This window comes from Elaeis guineensis, chromosome 2 (genome assembly GCF_000442705.2).
Source record: "Elaeis guineensis isolate ETL-2024a chromosome 2, EG11, whole genome shotgun sequence".
In the NCBI taxonomy this organism is placed as follows: Eukaryota; Viridiplantae; Streptophyta; class Magnoliopsida; order Arecales; family Arecaceae; genus Elaeis; species Elaeis guineensis.
The window spans coordinates 84,105,609-84,122,786 of NC_025994.2; the positions used below are offsets into that span (position 1 = coordinate 84,105,609).

Here is a 17,178-nt window from a genome sequence, read left to right on the forward strand (position 1 = left end):
TGAAAGAATTATTAGTGAATGCTCTGTAACTGGATAGAAGGATGTGCTTTAACTTGCCCAGATTTATCAAAACCATTTGAATTGTGATCTGCATGTGTTCTGAGTTACCCAGAACATCAAGGACAGTGGACGGTGTGAATGGTGGACCGTGAGCTCTGCCATGGGACTTAAAAGCTGTCCTTCTGAGGAGTGGTCGCAACTTAGGCATCTTGTTTTGACAAACGGTAGATTGCTGGTTTTGGATAGCAGTGGTACATCCGGTGCCCATGCCGTTCCAATCAGAAGCCCCTATGAAGGCTTTTAAATTCCTAGAGAATCCTTCAAAAGATTATGGTTTCTTTATCAATCTCTCTAGAGTACTGCATCTTGTCCTTTTCTTCCAACACCAAGTGTACATTAAATGAAAGGTTATGTTGCTTAAAGACAATTATTACATGTGTCATCCTAGTGCAAGAAAATACAGCTTCAAGCAAGTTACAGATCAAAAATATTTTCTCTATATAGCTATTAAATACAGATAAAATTTAAAAGGCATGTTGGGGCCTTATCAAAAATCCAAATCTTAAAAAAATCATGAGCTCACGATGGAAGTATACCAAGCAAATGAACTCGGATCCAGATGATCCAAAATTCCAGATTCCATTATAATACTTGTTGATTTCGTACATATTCAGTGAATATCTACTGAAAAGTTAAATAATACAACAAAGGTTGCAGAATCTGAGAACAAATTGCAACTAAAACATATAAAACTGGGACAGAAAACAAAAGGAAAGAAAGATTCAAAAGAGATATATCAACAAACCATGCATGCACAGTTAATCTGATGAAGATCTAAAAATTCACAAGGGAAAATTTAACAAATAATAATTACTGGGCCCAATATTAACTATAAAGTGCATTTCCAACTTATATGACCGGTAATTATGAAGTTATTCCAAAATTTATATAAATAGAATAATGCCAGTATTGAATGATCCAACTTCAAACAAATAAAACCGTCAAATCTTAAAATTTGCAGTCCAAAATCAGCCAAGCTATCCTCAATTAGCAACAATTTATCAATCAAGACCCCAAATGGCCCAAATAACCTATAATTCAACTATATTACACAAAACCTAGATATATTGGACTTAAAATAGGACAAGCACCCGGAAAACACAACCAAGAATCCAGAAGAAAACAATTTCCTCCTCGAGCTATGAGTCCATAAAGCAGCAGCCATGCGCAAATATGATAATCTAGCAGCAATCATCCAGAAGAACCATTATACTCGATACTTCAACTGCAGTCATGAAAATCATGTCAAAAGAATTCATGAGAATCGAAGCTACTTATAATCAGATGATCATTAAAAGTCAGGACAAATCATTTTCACAAGAAAATACCTTGATGAGAAAATCCTAAAAATCGAATCGAACCGCATATACTATACTCAAGAAATCTGAAAATTTTGACTTGCTAAGAGAAATCTGGCATGCAGACACCTAAAGGAAAGTTTGTCTAGTCAATTCATCAATGCAAGAAAAAATCCTAAAATCCAAGTCGATTGACATAGATTATCAAAATTAGCAAGTAGTCTAAGACCTAAGGAAAAAAAGAATCGAAAGGAAGAAGAAATCAAACCTCAAAGAAAAGAGAAAACTTCAGTGCAGCAAGAGGGAGAGCTCAAGAAGCGAAGATAGGATTGTCGTCGAGAGGAGAAATTTGCGCCAGTGATCGTCGGCAAAAGGGAGAAGGACCGAAAGCAAGAGAGAAGACCGAAGAGTCTACTCGAGATTGACAGTGATGAGGCAGAAGTCGGCTAGGGTTTTAGGGTTTCCAATTAAGGATGGGGGCATGGGATATATAGGAGAGTTGAATGTCATCGATGCTTCATGGCTTCCATTGATGCTTTTCTGCATCACAAATTACCAATGCTATAAAGTGTCGGCACTTTATGATATCTAGCAGCTCCTCTCTCTCCAATTAGCTCTCCTTGGCTATTCGCTCAGTGGAAGATAGATATCCTGGACTCTTTTGCATAGACAATCAATCAAAGAAAATTTTTTATAGTGGCAATCAATTACTTCACTAAGTAGATCGACGTCGAGCCACTTGACCGTATCATTGAGAAGAACACTTGTAACTTTATCTAGAAGAGCGTCATCTATTGCTTTGACTTACCTTGGATCATCGTAACTGACAATGGCCAAAGTTCGACAATGCCTCCTTCTGCAAGTTCTATCAAGACTCCACATCGGCCATAGCTTCACCTCCGTCGGGCATCCCCAAATTAATAAATAAGCTGAAGTGACCAATCAGACCATCCTTCAAGGCTTAAAGACCCGATTGGATAAGGCCAAAAAATTTTGGGTAGATGAACTACATGGTGTTCTTTGTACGTATCGCACCACATACAGGTTTCTGATAGGTGAAACACCATTCAACCTTGTCTTCAAAAATAAAATAGTCATCCTGATAGAGATAGGTCTACTCTTATACCGAGTGGAGTCCTTCAATATGTAGAGAAATTCAGAAGACCTACTGGTGAACCTAGATCTTTTGGAGGAAGTCCGAGAGAAGGCATAGATCTAGATATCGACATATATTGATGATGCATTGTGTGCTACTACAACTCTAAAGTGAAAGAGAAGCATTTTTGAATTGAAATTATAATACTCATGAGGACCAAAATCAGCCAACCTACTGAATGAGAGAAACTTTTACCTAACTGGGAAGGACCATACCATGTTGTCAAGGCAGTGTGCTTTGGGACCTATCATGTGGAGCAGTTGCATGGGATGCCTCTCCCTGGAACCTGAAATTCTTCTAATCTACGACTTTACTACTAGTAAGATGCATCTTGTAAAGCTAATCTTATAATAAAACTCTAATTTTTTTATATAAAAAAAATATTATCAAATAAAATAGTACGAAGAAGTAAAAGCCCTGGACCCCAAATAATCGAAAGGGTGGAACATATAAGAAGTGGTTTACTGCTCAAATGAAGTCAAAGACTAGACCAAAAAAATCTTAGGCGAGCTACATGCCACAAGCTAGGCCACCATGCCTATAAAAAAGTCCTCGATGAGTTACACGCCCCAGATCGGTTCACCATGCTTGAAAGTCTCGGCTATCTTATACACCTCCAATGGCAGAAGACTTCAAGCTTCAAGGCGAGTAGGCCCACATCTGTTGAGAATCTCGAGAAAGTCCTGGATGAACTACGTGCCCCAAGCCAGGCTATCGTACCTACAAAAAAGCCCTAGGTAAGCTATGCACCCCAGGTTGGGTCATCATACCATAAAGTTTTGACTGTTTTATATGCCCCCGACAATATAAGACTCTAAGCCTTGGGACGAGAGTAGGCCCATGTCGACTAAAAATCTCAAAAAAATCCTGGCATAGTGCCTCAAGCCAGACCACTGCGCCTATAAAAAAATTCTAGATTAGTTATGCATCCCAGACAGGATCACCATGCCCAAAAGTCTCGACTATATTATATGCCCCTGATGGCAGAAGACTCTAAGCCTCGAGGCAAGAGTAGATCCATGTCGGCTGAAAATCTTGAAAAAGTCCTGGACAAGCTACATATCCTAAGTCAAGCCATCGTGCCTATAGAAAAGCACTATATGAGCTATGCACCCCAAGTTGGATCACTATGTCTGAAAGTCTCGACTATTTTATATGCCTCCAATGGTAGAAGACTTCGAGCTTCGGGGTGAGAGTAGACCCATATCAGTTGAAAACTTCGAAAAAATCTTAGACGAGCTATGCACCCTGGATCGGGTCACCATGCTCATCTTCTTCAAATTTTGGAGATCGTGATATACCTTGACTCCCGTGTGAGTACTTGTTGAGATCTGCAATAAAAAAAATCCCAGCCTTAGGTTATGAAGTCTTTGAAGACCCCTTCCTCCGAATCCACAAAACTATAAGCAAGGTGAAGCCTCGACTCTCAAGTCTCCAAAACCCCCTTCTTCTGAGTCCACAAAACTCTTAAGAAAAGCAAAGCCTCAACTCTCAAGCCTCTGAAGAATCTTTTCTCTGAGTTTACAATACTCTAAGGAAGGCAGAGCCTCGACTATTAAGCCTCGGACGATCGAGCCCTACGAAGACTCCCTCCTTTAAGTTTGTGACTTAAAGGGAGATGAGCTGACGTCTTCATAGCTCCTCATCGACCCTAGAGGGAAGGCCTCAGAATAAATTCACCGAAACAAAAAAATGGAGATTCAAGGAGAGGCAAAGCCTCGGATAATAACATATTCACTCAAAAGTATTTATCATAGTTATTCACAACAAGATAAGAGAGATTAAATAAAAGATCTTTTTTTATTCATTCATCATTCAACAGTACTAAACTTCGACTCGAAGATTCAATTATAGGAAGTGTAGATTCTAAGTACATGAACACTGGGTGCAGAATCCCTCACGCTTGACTTTGAAGAGACTTCCTCATTGGTTTGAGCTAAGGGATATTGGGGATGGTGTAACCTCCATCAGACCAATAAGCTCGAGGAACCCATCCATCTTCCGGATATTCCTTGATAGAAAGGCGCAGGAGGTCATCTCAGAAGAGGTGGTGGCCAACTAAAAAATTCATGACCATCGTAGAAGACCTGATGCTGAGAAGGCCTCCTAACCTATCAGCTTGTCACTGGAACCAACGACGAGCATGGGCTGCTACATCCCCAATCGAATCCACACAAGGGTGATGGAATTTCAATAATGATAAAGATTGGCCGCTGGGTCAGGTTGGAATTGTTGGAATCTCAGTAGCATCTGATTCTTCTTAAAAATTAATAAATAATTGATATATATATATATATATAGAGAGAGAGAGAGAGAGAGAGAGAGATCCAGGACCCAAACACTTCCTCTTTTAACAGTAAACTGGAGCAAACATAACGCAGACAAAGAAGTTCGTCGTACATACATCACGATGCGGACCAGCAACCAAAGTCTACATGACTGACCCGGGAGGTTTCCTCGGCGGCGGCGGAAAAATGTCTGGCGGAGTTGGCGGATCGACTTCCGGGGGAGGCTGGCGAGGCAGGACATCCGGCGGCGGCAGCGGGATGTCCGGCTTAGGCGGAGAAGGGATGGGTGGCCTCGGGAAGTCCGGCCCAGGCCTGGGCACCGGTGTCCCGAGTGGCGGCGGGTCAACCCCGGGCGTTGGTTGGATATCCGGCGGCAGGTCGATGCCCTTGGCGGAGAGGAACATCAGAGTAGGATGGCCTTGGTGGGCCTTCTTCGTTGAGCCTAGTACCGGTTTTAAATGGGGGAGAGAGGACGGAGCGCATAAGCCCCGTGAGGCGGAGGAATAGAGGTGGCCGGAGGTTCGGAGGAGGGTGAGGGAGATCATGGTGGAGGTGGACATGATTTGCCAACGCTTGCGGGAACTACTACTTGGTTGTGTAACGTAAAATGAGAGAGAATGAGTTGACACGTGTGTGGAGGAGTGGGGGCGTGAGCACGTGTATGCACGAGAAAGGATTGCGCGGGACACGTAGGGAATTGAAATATGAAGTTATCGCGCGTGAGTGTTAGACGCGTGGTGCTCCAGCCAAGCCGGAGACGGTAGCCGTTTCTTTATGCGGAGGGATCATTCCCGTTTATTTTCTCCTTTGATTTCGGGGAAGCCATGGTTTTTTTTTTTTTTTTTCCCAAGGGTTCTGATCCTCTCCCGTTGGGATAGGAACGCGAGGTGACATTGATGCACAATCCAGGAATTGACTTCAAAATCTCTAATTACACAAAAAAATTATTATTAAATCACAACACTTAGGATAGTGGATAAGGAGCACGTGGTGACATTGATGTCTAATGTGAATTGCACCATTTCAAGTGTAATTTACAGGGATGATATAATTTACGGGAGGCATTGGATCTCAATTGTATCATTCCATTTTCCAATGCAAATCTTTCTCCATACAAAATATTTATCATAGTTTTTCAAATTTGACATCAAGACGACTCGAATGATAGAATATAATTCAACCCTTGAAGAAGATGACATGCACACATGCAAAAACATATGCATAGAAAAAATTCTACCATTAATACATGGACAAATGAGAAAAGTATGTGGATACAATGCATGTGGTGCATTAGTAGCCCAAATTAAATTTAATAATAACATAACAACTAAACACCTCTTACACGCAAATCTTATAGAATAAGTGCCCATCTAACAGCAATTAGAGATGAAATATGTGCCTAGTTGATGACCCTCCTATAAGTAGAAATTAGCAGTAATCACTTTCGTAAGGGACCAAGGATTGCCTACAAAATTTGCTCCTCAATTATTAGTCACGTAATTTATTTTACGTGCAGATTATCTCGACTAAATTTTTGTTTCCCTCATCAATGGAAGTAGATTTGGTGTCTTAACTCATCCTAGATTGGAGCAAAAAGGCTGTCATCCACATTGCAAATAAATCAAAAAAAAGTCCAAAAAAGGGCTGGGCCCAATTCATTGCAGCACAAGGTACCAGACTAGCTCTGTAATAGGGAATTGGGTTCTCACTCGGACCAAATGCTGCGACCGATCAATCAAAGCTAGCTGTCAGGGCCTCAGCATAAGTTTAAATGCCAGATCTCACGTAAAAAAAGAGACTCCAACTTTACCAAAAAAAAAAAAAAAGCCTCCAATTCCCGACTTGATTAAAGCTGGCCAAACCAATACTCGAGTAATATTGTGAGTCCCATCCCACATGTACTGAGAAGAATTAACGCATTATAGGAGGGGATTGCTAAGGTTCATGGGGTACAGCGTAAAGTAGAAGCCTTCTATTCCCTTCTCTTGGTGCAAAGTTTGGGCCCAAAGTGTTTTCCTTAGATAACTTGAATTCCTAAATAGAGTTGATGAACCACCTTTTTTCACAAAAGGGAGAAAGGTACATTAAAAGTTTATTATGCCAACAAAATCCCTATTGTTAAGACAGAGGAGGTACTTGAATAAGAGAGATGTTCTGTTAGTATAAAAATCATTTACAAAAAGTTTGCGATTTTTTGCTGTCCTTAAGGCTTTACCCTGGATTTTTCTATACGGCCCAACTCAAAAGAAGCAAGAGGGACATAGCTCTTTAGAGTAATCCTTTGTGCACCATGTGCGATATATTAAAAATGGAATGATGCGCACCGTGACCGTTGAGTGGTCCATATAGCATAGGGAAAACATCCCTCATGGCCACCAACTCAGTATCTGACACTGTAATTAATAATAAGAGCCACACCATTCTCTAATACTGCAAAAATTTAATGCAGCTAAGTTAAACTTTAAAAATTTGAGACTAATCAAAATATTTTTTTCTTCCAAAATACCTTCAGATGCTCTATTTTGCTCATGCTTGATCATTTTGAATGCTATTTTCTCTTTCTTTTTCCTCATTTCATTCTATTTCTATTTGAGCATCAGGCATCTAAGATTTTTCTACAGCGAGCCATATGCGTTCGAGGTTATACTAATATTTTGTCTATTCCAATTGCTTCAAGACAATATATCATATCCGTAAGATTTATTTTTTTCTCTATAAATTATTTTTGTAAATCTTTTATTACAACAACTCTTTTGGTAGTTAAATACAGTTAATACGTTAGTAGGTTGAAATAGAATTTTTTTTCTATTAATGTAAAAAAAAGTAATAATACTGTCATGAAAAATCAAAAAAAATAAATAAAATATTATAATAACTATCAAAAAGTTATATAAGTCATCAAAAATTAATATAGAAGTCTTCTTTTTACATCTAATAACATCTGGATCGAGAAATATGATCTCTTATCTCTTGGTATGATATCATATAGCTTTGTATGACTTTTTCTTTATCAAATAAGTATTTTAATTTGAGGCATAAATCACTTTATATGAATTTATATGAGTAAAAATAATTTTTTATTATTTAATAAAACTACATGAATAATAGATATAACTTCTTCTTCTTAATGCGCGGTATTATTGAAATGGAGCTTTTTTTTCCATTAGCACAATAGAAAGTAATAATATTGTTATGAAAAGTCATAAAAAATAAACGAGATATCATAATAACTATCAAAAAGTCATATAAGTCATCAAGAAGTAATTTAGAAACCTTCTTTTTGCATCCTATGACATTTGGATTAAAAAATATGACCTCTTATCTCTTGGTATAACATCATATAGCTTTGTATGATTTTCTATTTTATCAAATAAATATTTTAAAAGCATAAATCACTTCATATGAACTTGTATGAATATAAGAGATTCTACATTACTTAGTAAAACTGTATGCATAATAGATATGGCTTCTTCTTCTTAACGGTATTGCTAAAGTTGAGCTTTTTTTTTCTGTTAGTACAACAGAAAGTAATAATACTGTTACAAAAATTCATAAAAAATAAACAGGATATCATAAGAATTATTAAAAGATTATATAAGCCATCAAAAAATAATATAGAAGTATTTTTTTTTACATCCTATGACATCCAGATCAAGAAATATGATATTCTATCTCTTGATATGATATCATACAGCCTGGTATAACTTTTTATTTTGTCAAATGAGTATTTTAAAGGCATAAATCACTTCATATAAACTTGTATTCATATAAATGACTCCTTATTACTTAACAAAATTATATGAATAATATATATGGATTTTTTTTCTTAACAGTATTGCTGAAATAAAGCTTTTTCTATTAGTACAATAGAAAGTAACAATACTATCATGAAAAATTATAAAAAATAAATAGATTATTATAAAAATTATTAGAAGAAGTAATATAAAAATCTTCTTTTTACATTTTAAGACATCTAGATCAAGAAATATGATCTTCTATCTCTTAGTATAGTATCATATAGCCTTGTATGACTTTCTATTTTATTTTTAGAAGCATAAATCACTTCATATGAATTTATATTAATATAAATGACTCTTCATTACTTAATAAAACTATATGAATAATAGATATGACTTTTCTTCTTAACAATATTATTGAAATAAATTTTTTTTTTCTGTTAGTGTAATCGAAAGTAATAATACCATCATGAAAAGTTATAAAAAGTAAACATAATATCATAAGAACTATTGAAAAATCATATAAACCATGAAAAAATAATTTAGAAGCTTTCTTTTTGCATCTTATGACATTCAGACGAAGAAATATGACCTTTTATCTTTTGGTATGACATTATATAATCTTTTATGACTTTCTATTTTATCAAATAAATATTTTAGAGTTCTAAATTACTTCATACAAACTTGTATGAATATAAATAACTCTCCATTACTTAATAAAACTATATGAATAATATATTCAACTTCTTTAACGATATTACTAAAATAATTTTTTTCTATTAGTACAATAGAAAGTAATAATACTATCATGAAAAGATATAAAAAATAAATAAGATGTTATAATAACTATCAAGAAGTCATATAAGCCATCAAAAAGTAATATAAATTTTTTTTTTTTTATATCCTATGATATCTAGATCAAAAAATATGATCTCTAATCTCTTGGTATGATATCATATAATCTTGTATAGCTTTTATTTTATCACATTAGTATTGTAGACTCACATATAACTTTATATGAACTTATATGAATATTAATAATTTTTTATTACTTAATAAAATTATATGAATAATAGTTATTGTTTCTTCTTCTTGACAATAAGAATACTGCAGAATGATATATCAAAAAAGATTTTTTTTCTATTAGCATAATAGAAAGTAAAATTAAAGTGAGAATTTTAGAGAAGAAGCTCATGTAGAAATAAATACTGCTATTGAAAATATTAAAAATATTTGAAGAAAATAAAATCTTTGTAATTGATAAAATATTTTTTTTGATTTTTTATTTGATTGTTGTACTGTAACAAACAATATTCTGTGAAGTGTAATTATTCTTTTGAATATAATTGATCTTGCTAAATGCATTATTATAGAATATGATAATTTAATTTTTTTTATACAATATATGAGAGTGAATATAAAATATTAATATATATATACAAATATAATATTTTGGCTATATGAGATTATTAATTTTTGTAAGATATCATAATAATTTAGCAAGTTTATTTCAAAAAAAGCTTACTTTAATGATATATTTTTTCTTTATTTTTTAACTTTTCAAATGTAATATAATATATAGAAGATGTCATAATTTTCTCTAGAAGTCATATATTACTATAGGATATCATACATCTTTTTTTTTATAGAATTATAATATGAAATAGGATGTTATAATAGGTAACAGAATATTATAATAATTTAATAAATTAATTTCAATAAAGACTAACTTTGATAATATATTTTTTCTATATTGCTTGACTTTTCAAATATAATATAATCAATATAGGATGTCATAATATTTTTTAGGAGTCATAGTCATATATTTTTTTCATATAGATTTATTTTATTTTAGCATTATATTAAAATAGATATTCAAAATATCAAATTATTTTTATTAATATTCTATATAAATAAGAAACTCATAAAATAAATAGTGAATATCATCACAAAAATTGATAGCAACTTACACACAGAACATCATATTATATTAGGCTATGATAAAACCATAATTAGACATCATGAAATGTTGTTCCAAGTGATAAAACTATGATGAAAATTGATAAAACTTTATCATATATACATTAACTCTTTGTTCTCTCATTATTAATTGATCATACATGTAAGCATCAAACTCATCCAACAATCAAAGGGTGAGCGATTTTATTTATTTATTGTACTATCTTCACTACTTTATGAAGAGTTGTCCTTTATCTTTTAACTGATCTTTTAAGATTTTTTTCAGTCGATAGATCATCAGATGTCTTCTTTATAATATTATGTGATATCAATATTAATTTCTATTGTACTAATAGAAAAAGTATCATTTCAGTAATATCATCCAGTAGTATGACCTATCATTAAATAATAAAGAATCATCTATATTCATACAAGTTGGTATGAAGTGATTTATACCTCTAAAATACTAATTTGATAAAATAAAAAATCATATAAGACTATATCATGCCATATCAAAAAATAAGAGGTCATAATTCTTGATCCGAATGTAATAGAATATAAAAAGAAGGCCTCTATATTACTTCTTAATGACTTATATAATTTTTCAATAGTTATAATGATATCCTATTACTTTTTATGATATTTTATGATAGTATTATTGCTTTCTGTTACACTAAAAAAAAAGTTTCATTTCAGCATATCATTAAGAAGAAGAAGCTATAGTTATTCTTCATATAATTTTATTAAGTAATGGAGAGTTATTTTTATTCATACAAGTTTATATGAAGTGATATATATCTCTAAAATATTTATTTAGTAAAACAAAAAATCATACAGGACTATATGATGTTATACGAAGAGATAGAAGGTCATATTTTTTAATTCAAATATCATAAAATATAAAAAAAAAATTATATTACTTTTTGATGGCTTATATGACTTCTCGATAGTTATTATGACATACTGTTTACTTTTTATGACCTTATATGATAGTATTATTATTTTCTATTATACCTAAAAATAAAACTCAATTTCAGTAATATCATTAAGAAGAAGAAGTCATATCTATTATTCAAGTAGTTTTATTAAATAACGAAGAGTCATTTACATTCATACAAGTTAATATGAGATGATTTATGTCTTTAAAATATTCATTTGATAAAATAGAAAATCATACAATGCTATATGATGTCATACTAAAGATAAGAGGTTATATTTTTTGATTCAGATATCATATGATACAAAAAAAAACTTCTATATTACTTTTTGATGGCTTATATGACTCTCCAATTATTTTTATGATATCTTGTTTGCTTTTTATGATTTTCTATGATAGTATTATTATTTTCTATTGCACTAAAAGAAAAAAAAACTCAATTTTAGTAATACCGTTAAGAAAAAGTTATATCTACTATTTATGCAGTTTTATTAAGTAATGTAGAGTCATTTATATTTATACAAATTTATATGAAATAATTTATACATTTAAAATATTTATTTGATAAAATAAAAAGTCATATAAGACTATATGATGTCATATCGAGAGATAGAAGGTCATATTTTTTGATCTGAATGTTATAAAATAAAAAAAAGACTTCTAAATTATTTTTTAATAATTTATATGACTTTTTGATCATTCTTATGATATCCTATTTATTTTTTTATAACTTTCCATGATAGTATTATTACTTTTTATTGCACTAACAAAAAAAAGCTTAATTTCAACAATACCGTTAAAAAGAAGAAGCCATATCTACTATTTATATAGTTTTATTAAGTAATAAAAAATTATTTATATACATACAAATTCGTATAAAATAATTTATACCTCTAAAATATTTATTTGATAAAATAGGAAGTTATATGAGGCTATATGATATCACACTAAGAGATATATAAGGTCATATTTCTTGATCCGGATATCATATGATACAAAAAGAAGACTTTTAAATTACTTCTTAATAGCTTATATGATTTTTCGATAGTTATTATGACATCCTGTTTACTTTTTATAATTTTTCATGACAGCATTATTATTTTCTATTATACTAACAGAAAAAGGCTCTATTTCGGCAATACCATTAAGAAGAAGAAGTCATATCTATTATTCATGCAATTTTATTAAGTAATGAAGTATCATTTATATTCATACAAATTTATATGAAGTAATTTATACCTCTAAAATACTCATTTGATAAAATAGAAAGTCATACAATGCTATATGATGTCATACCAAGAGATAGAAGATCATATTTTTTTATCCGAATATCATAGAATGTAAAAAGAATGTTTCTGTATTACTTTCTTGATAGCTTATATAATTTTTGATAATTATTATGATATCTTATTTATTTTTTATTACTTTTCGTGATAGTATTATTACTTTCTATTATACTAACAGAAAAAAAAAAAACTCTATTTCAATAATACTGTTAAGAAGAAGAAGCTAAATATATTATTCATATAGTTTTATCAAGTAATGAAGAGTCATTTATATTCATACAAGTTTATATGAAGTGATTTACATCTCTAAAATATTTATTTGACAAAACAAGAAGTCATACAAAATTATATAATGTCATACTAAAAGATAGGATTGAGATCATATTTCTTCATTCAGATATTATAGAATATAAAAAAAAAGTTTCTATATTACTTATTGATGGCTTACATGATTTTTCGATAGTTATTATGATATCTTGTTTATTTTTTATGACTTTTCGTGACAGTGTTATTGCTTCTTATTGTACTAATAGAAAAAAACTCTATTTCAACAATGATGTTAAGAAAAAGAAGCCATATCTATTATTTATATAGTTTTATTAATTAGTAATAGAGAGTCATTTATATTTATACAAGTTCATATGACGTGATTTATGCCTCTAAATTACTTATTTGATAAAATAAAAAGTCATACAAGGCTATATGATGTCATACCAAGAGATAGGATGTCATATTTCTTGACCCGAATGTCATAGGATGTAAAAAAAAATTAAATTACTTTTTAATGGCTTATATGACTTCTCGATAGTCCTTTTGTTGCCCAAATATGGAGCCCAAAAGAGAGGGTGAATTGGATCTTTTTAAAATTTTATGATTAGTGCACTCAAGTAATGTGCTATACTTGTTGAGTGGAGTAAATTGATTAGCTAAGAAAATAAAATTGATAAACACTTAATTTAAGTCATTTAAAGCAAAAAATTATATTTAATTTATTTTATTTATTAAAAATTTGATGCTTCTTTTTATGTTTTACAGGAAAGGTATCGCCAATACAAAGAGTCCGATTCGCAGATCAAAAAGACTCAAGTTTAAAAAAAATTGGACTTAAAACAAAATTAAAATAAAAGAAGGATGTATACGGTATTATAAAAAATGAAGATACTATGCAAGGAATCCAAAAAAGATATAGACGTCATTTTAAAGAAACAAAATTTTCTTTTTGTAATCAAAAAGCCTAACAGCTAACGGGCGCGCGGCAGTGCGAGCGCACGGCAATGCGGGCACGCGGAGAGTTTGTGCTGGGAGACACAGTGGCGAACAGACGGACGCTCATGATAGCAGATGGATCTGAAAATTAAAGAAAAAAATATAATACTTGAAAATACTTCAAGAGGAAGAATTTATATTTTTTTTATCTACTTGTGATCTTTCCATCTCATCCATCCATCTTTTAGTCCTTAGTATTTTCTTTAGTCCCACATCTGAAAATCATGCAAAACTCCTCCCTCCTAACACCTATAAAAAGGCTCTTGTACTTCCATTTGAGGATCATCCCAGAAATCCTTCTAGAGTCTTGCATAGAGGAAGAGAAAGGGACTACTCCATGAGCAGCTAGGCTAGCAGTCTCGGGAGTGGAGAAGAAATTTTGTAACGATACAGAGTGGATTTATTGTTCTAAACTTTCTTGTATTTCTTTATATGCAATAAAATTATACTTTTTATTTAAATCGTCATGAGTTCTTTATTTGCTCTCTTTCATATGCTTTTATTTATGCTTTCCTGTTAGATTAATATTAGGATCAACTTTTACTTTTCGGAGACACACTGTGATCTACGGGTACGGAATGTGCCAAGAAAAGAAGAGTTGTTTACCTAGTATTTTTTGAAGATGCACCGTGATCTAGGGGTACGGGGTGTACCGAGGAAAGATAGATATTTTTTTTAAGATTAATCGCATCTATTTAATTAAAAAAAAAGAGATACAACTCTACTAGTGCAAAATTAATTCAAAACTCTCGAGCTTTTTATTTTTTAATTACATCAATTTTAAGATAATTTATTTTTTAAATCAAAACAACGCTTCTTTCTTTTATTTTGCAATCTCAACTTAGTCCAAGGTCTCTGAGGATACGATCTCGACTCATCCTACCTACGTAGTGAGTAGAGTTATTTTTGGTACGATCAATGACTACGCATCAGAAATCAACCACAAATGACAAGTAAGCAAGCACAATGATGAATAAAGAGATGCAAGCACAACAAACACAAGAGATTTATAGTGGTTCGGTGCCAACCTTGCACCTATATCCACTCTCCAAGTTCCTACTTGAAATTCAATCCACTAAAAGGATTATCAGATACAAAATATTGGATAACACTGACCCTTGCTATCTAAACAAAAATACTTATTTTTCAAATACAAGCCAACCCACACACACTCTGATTTCAGGTTTGGATCAACCTATCTGAGTTTTGGAACCCTCCAAAACTCAAAATCCAAAATACAATAGCAAATGAATAGTATACAGAAATTTCAGCACAACAGCCCCTTAAATAAGTATAATAAATATAATAAAAATATAATACTTAAGAAAAAAAAAATTTTACTTAATACCCTCAAATGATTGGCACACTTGAATGTAGCTGGAGAGTGGTTGGTGAGCTGATTGATTGCTTCTTTCCTCTCTTTTTAGGGATTTCTTTCACTTTCACGAATGTGAGCTTGAATGCATGAATCTTGGTTGATTTTTCACCTCTATAGAGCATTTATAGTCTCCATTTGGACTTGAGAATGTTTTAGTGTCGGTTAAGAGCTATTGGAGAGTGTTTAATACGCATTAAATACATCAAAAATAGATTAAAAACCAGCTATTACAAAGCTCGCCCAGAATGAGACATCCCATGAGATACCTCACTAGCAATGGGACGTCCCATGGGATGCCTCATTTAGCCAGACAGAAAACGGACTCTCTATTTTGATCTCAGGGTCTCAGGGGTCGACCCATATGGGTCGTTCCACTGCGTGCCACAAACCAAAGCAGTACGTGCCGGCTACTCAATAAAAGGGGATGACCCAGATGGGTCATCCTATTTTATTTCAACTTAATTTTTCATATATTTAAGGTCCGAAACTTATCAGAACAATATCAAATACTCTTAAATGAATTTAAATCAATTCGATACTTCCAAAAGGCTTCAAAAACTTCTCCAACTTGTTGAAACTTTAACTTTGACACATTTTATGGAGCCTTTCAAACTCAATATTTTGGACTACCTGAAATATCACTAAAATATTCTTCAAAGATAAGAAACTCATTAGTAGTCTCCTCAAATAGTTTGTGATCATCAAAATCAAATCTTAGAGCAACAATCTCTCCCTTTTTAATGATGATAAAATATTTAAGTGTTCATAAAAAAGATCCATAAAGCTCAAGAGATTGAGTTTATGAAGTACTTGTAGGAACATGCCAAAGATTAAGTATAGAATATCATGAGATACATATTTTCAGCAAGTTGTAACGTTTTAAATTATTTTGCTAAAAACTATTTATGAAGATATCAGGATTTTTCAGAAATTGTTTCTAAGCAGCAAAATTCACTCCATTCTTATATGAAAAAGGTGAAAGTAATCATTTTGACCATTTTGAAAAAATTTTCTCCCTTTCTTATATAAAAAGTGGTCCAGTTGTAAAATTTTTCTTACATTAGTTATCAGAGCAAAAATAGTTCATACAAAAAAAAAATGTTTTTCTTCCTTATTTTTAGTATCAGAGCAATATGTGCATAAAAAAATCTTTCATTCAATTTTTTTTATTTTGGTATCAAGGCAAGGATGAAAATATCAGAGCAAGAATCAAAAGAGGAAGCATTAGAGTATTTTGTAAAATCAAAAATAGATGTATCAGATCATTTTGGCATCAAGATAAAAATGAAAGTATCGAAGCACAAAAAAATAGATGTATCAAAGCATTTTTCAAAAAGTATCAAAATGAAAATAAAGATAGATGTATTAGAGCAAAAAATAGATATATCAGAGCAAAATTCTATATCAAAACAAAATTCAAAAAAATTTGCAAAAAAAATTCAAGATACACTATCTTCTCTTTCTTTTTGACATCATCAAAAATGGACTAGAGAGAGTAAGATTTTAAATGAGTTATGGTAGTACATCAGGTATCAGAAGTAGGCCATACAAGGTAATGATAATGGATAACCTCATACATTAATTATAACAAAATAAGAGGTTACAAGAGTCATAATATGTATCCATGAGCATAAAGCTCTCATACATTCACTTACCAAAATAAAATACAACAACTAAGTAGTACGTAACCTAAAACTGCTAATACAAAATGATCGGATCAGTAAGAATGGGCATCGAGCTGAAGATCAAGACAAGTGAAACATAATCAGCCTCGGCCTCGACTGAAAGGTCTAGTCCGAGTGGAAGATGTCGA

General features: G+C 31.9%; 1 protein-coding gene across 2 annotated transcripts; it reads right to left on the reverse strand.

Moving 5' to 3' along the window:
• Window positions 1-969: 969 nt before the first annotated feature.
• Window positions 970-5,372, reverse strand: LOC140855452 (uncharacterized). 2 transcript variants are annotated; one of them, XR_012138378.1, is made up of 2 exons: window positions 4,919-5,372; window positions 970-1,285 (listed from the first exon to the last, which is right to left on the reverse strand). XR_012138378.1 is itself a non-coding variant. In XM_073251338.1 (2 exons), exons 1-2 carry the CDS (start codon window positions 5,360-5,362, stop codon window positions 1,282-1,284), a joined length of 408 nt encoding a protein of 135 aa, XP_073107439.1. In that variant the 5' UTR covers window positions 5,363-5,372; the 3' UTR covers window positions 1,012-1,281. The 2 variants fall into 2 exon arrangements, 1 of the variants encoding a protein (XP_073107439.1); XM_073251338.1 differs by having other exon boundaries at window positions 1,012-1,285; window positions 4,959-5,372.
• Between the last annotated feature and the right edge of the window lie 11,806 nt (window positions 5,373-17,178).

Excerpts from the sequence above, each read along its gene's own strand:
- LOC140855452 (XM_073251338.1), bottom strand. The coding sequence starts at position 5,362 with ATGTCCACCTCCACCATGATCTCCCTCACCCTCCTCCGAACCTCCGGC.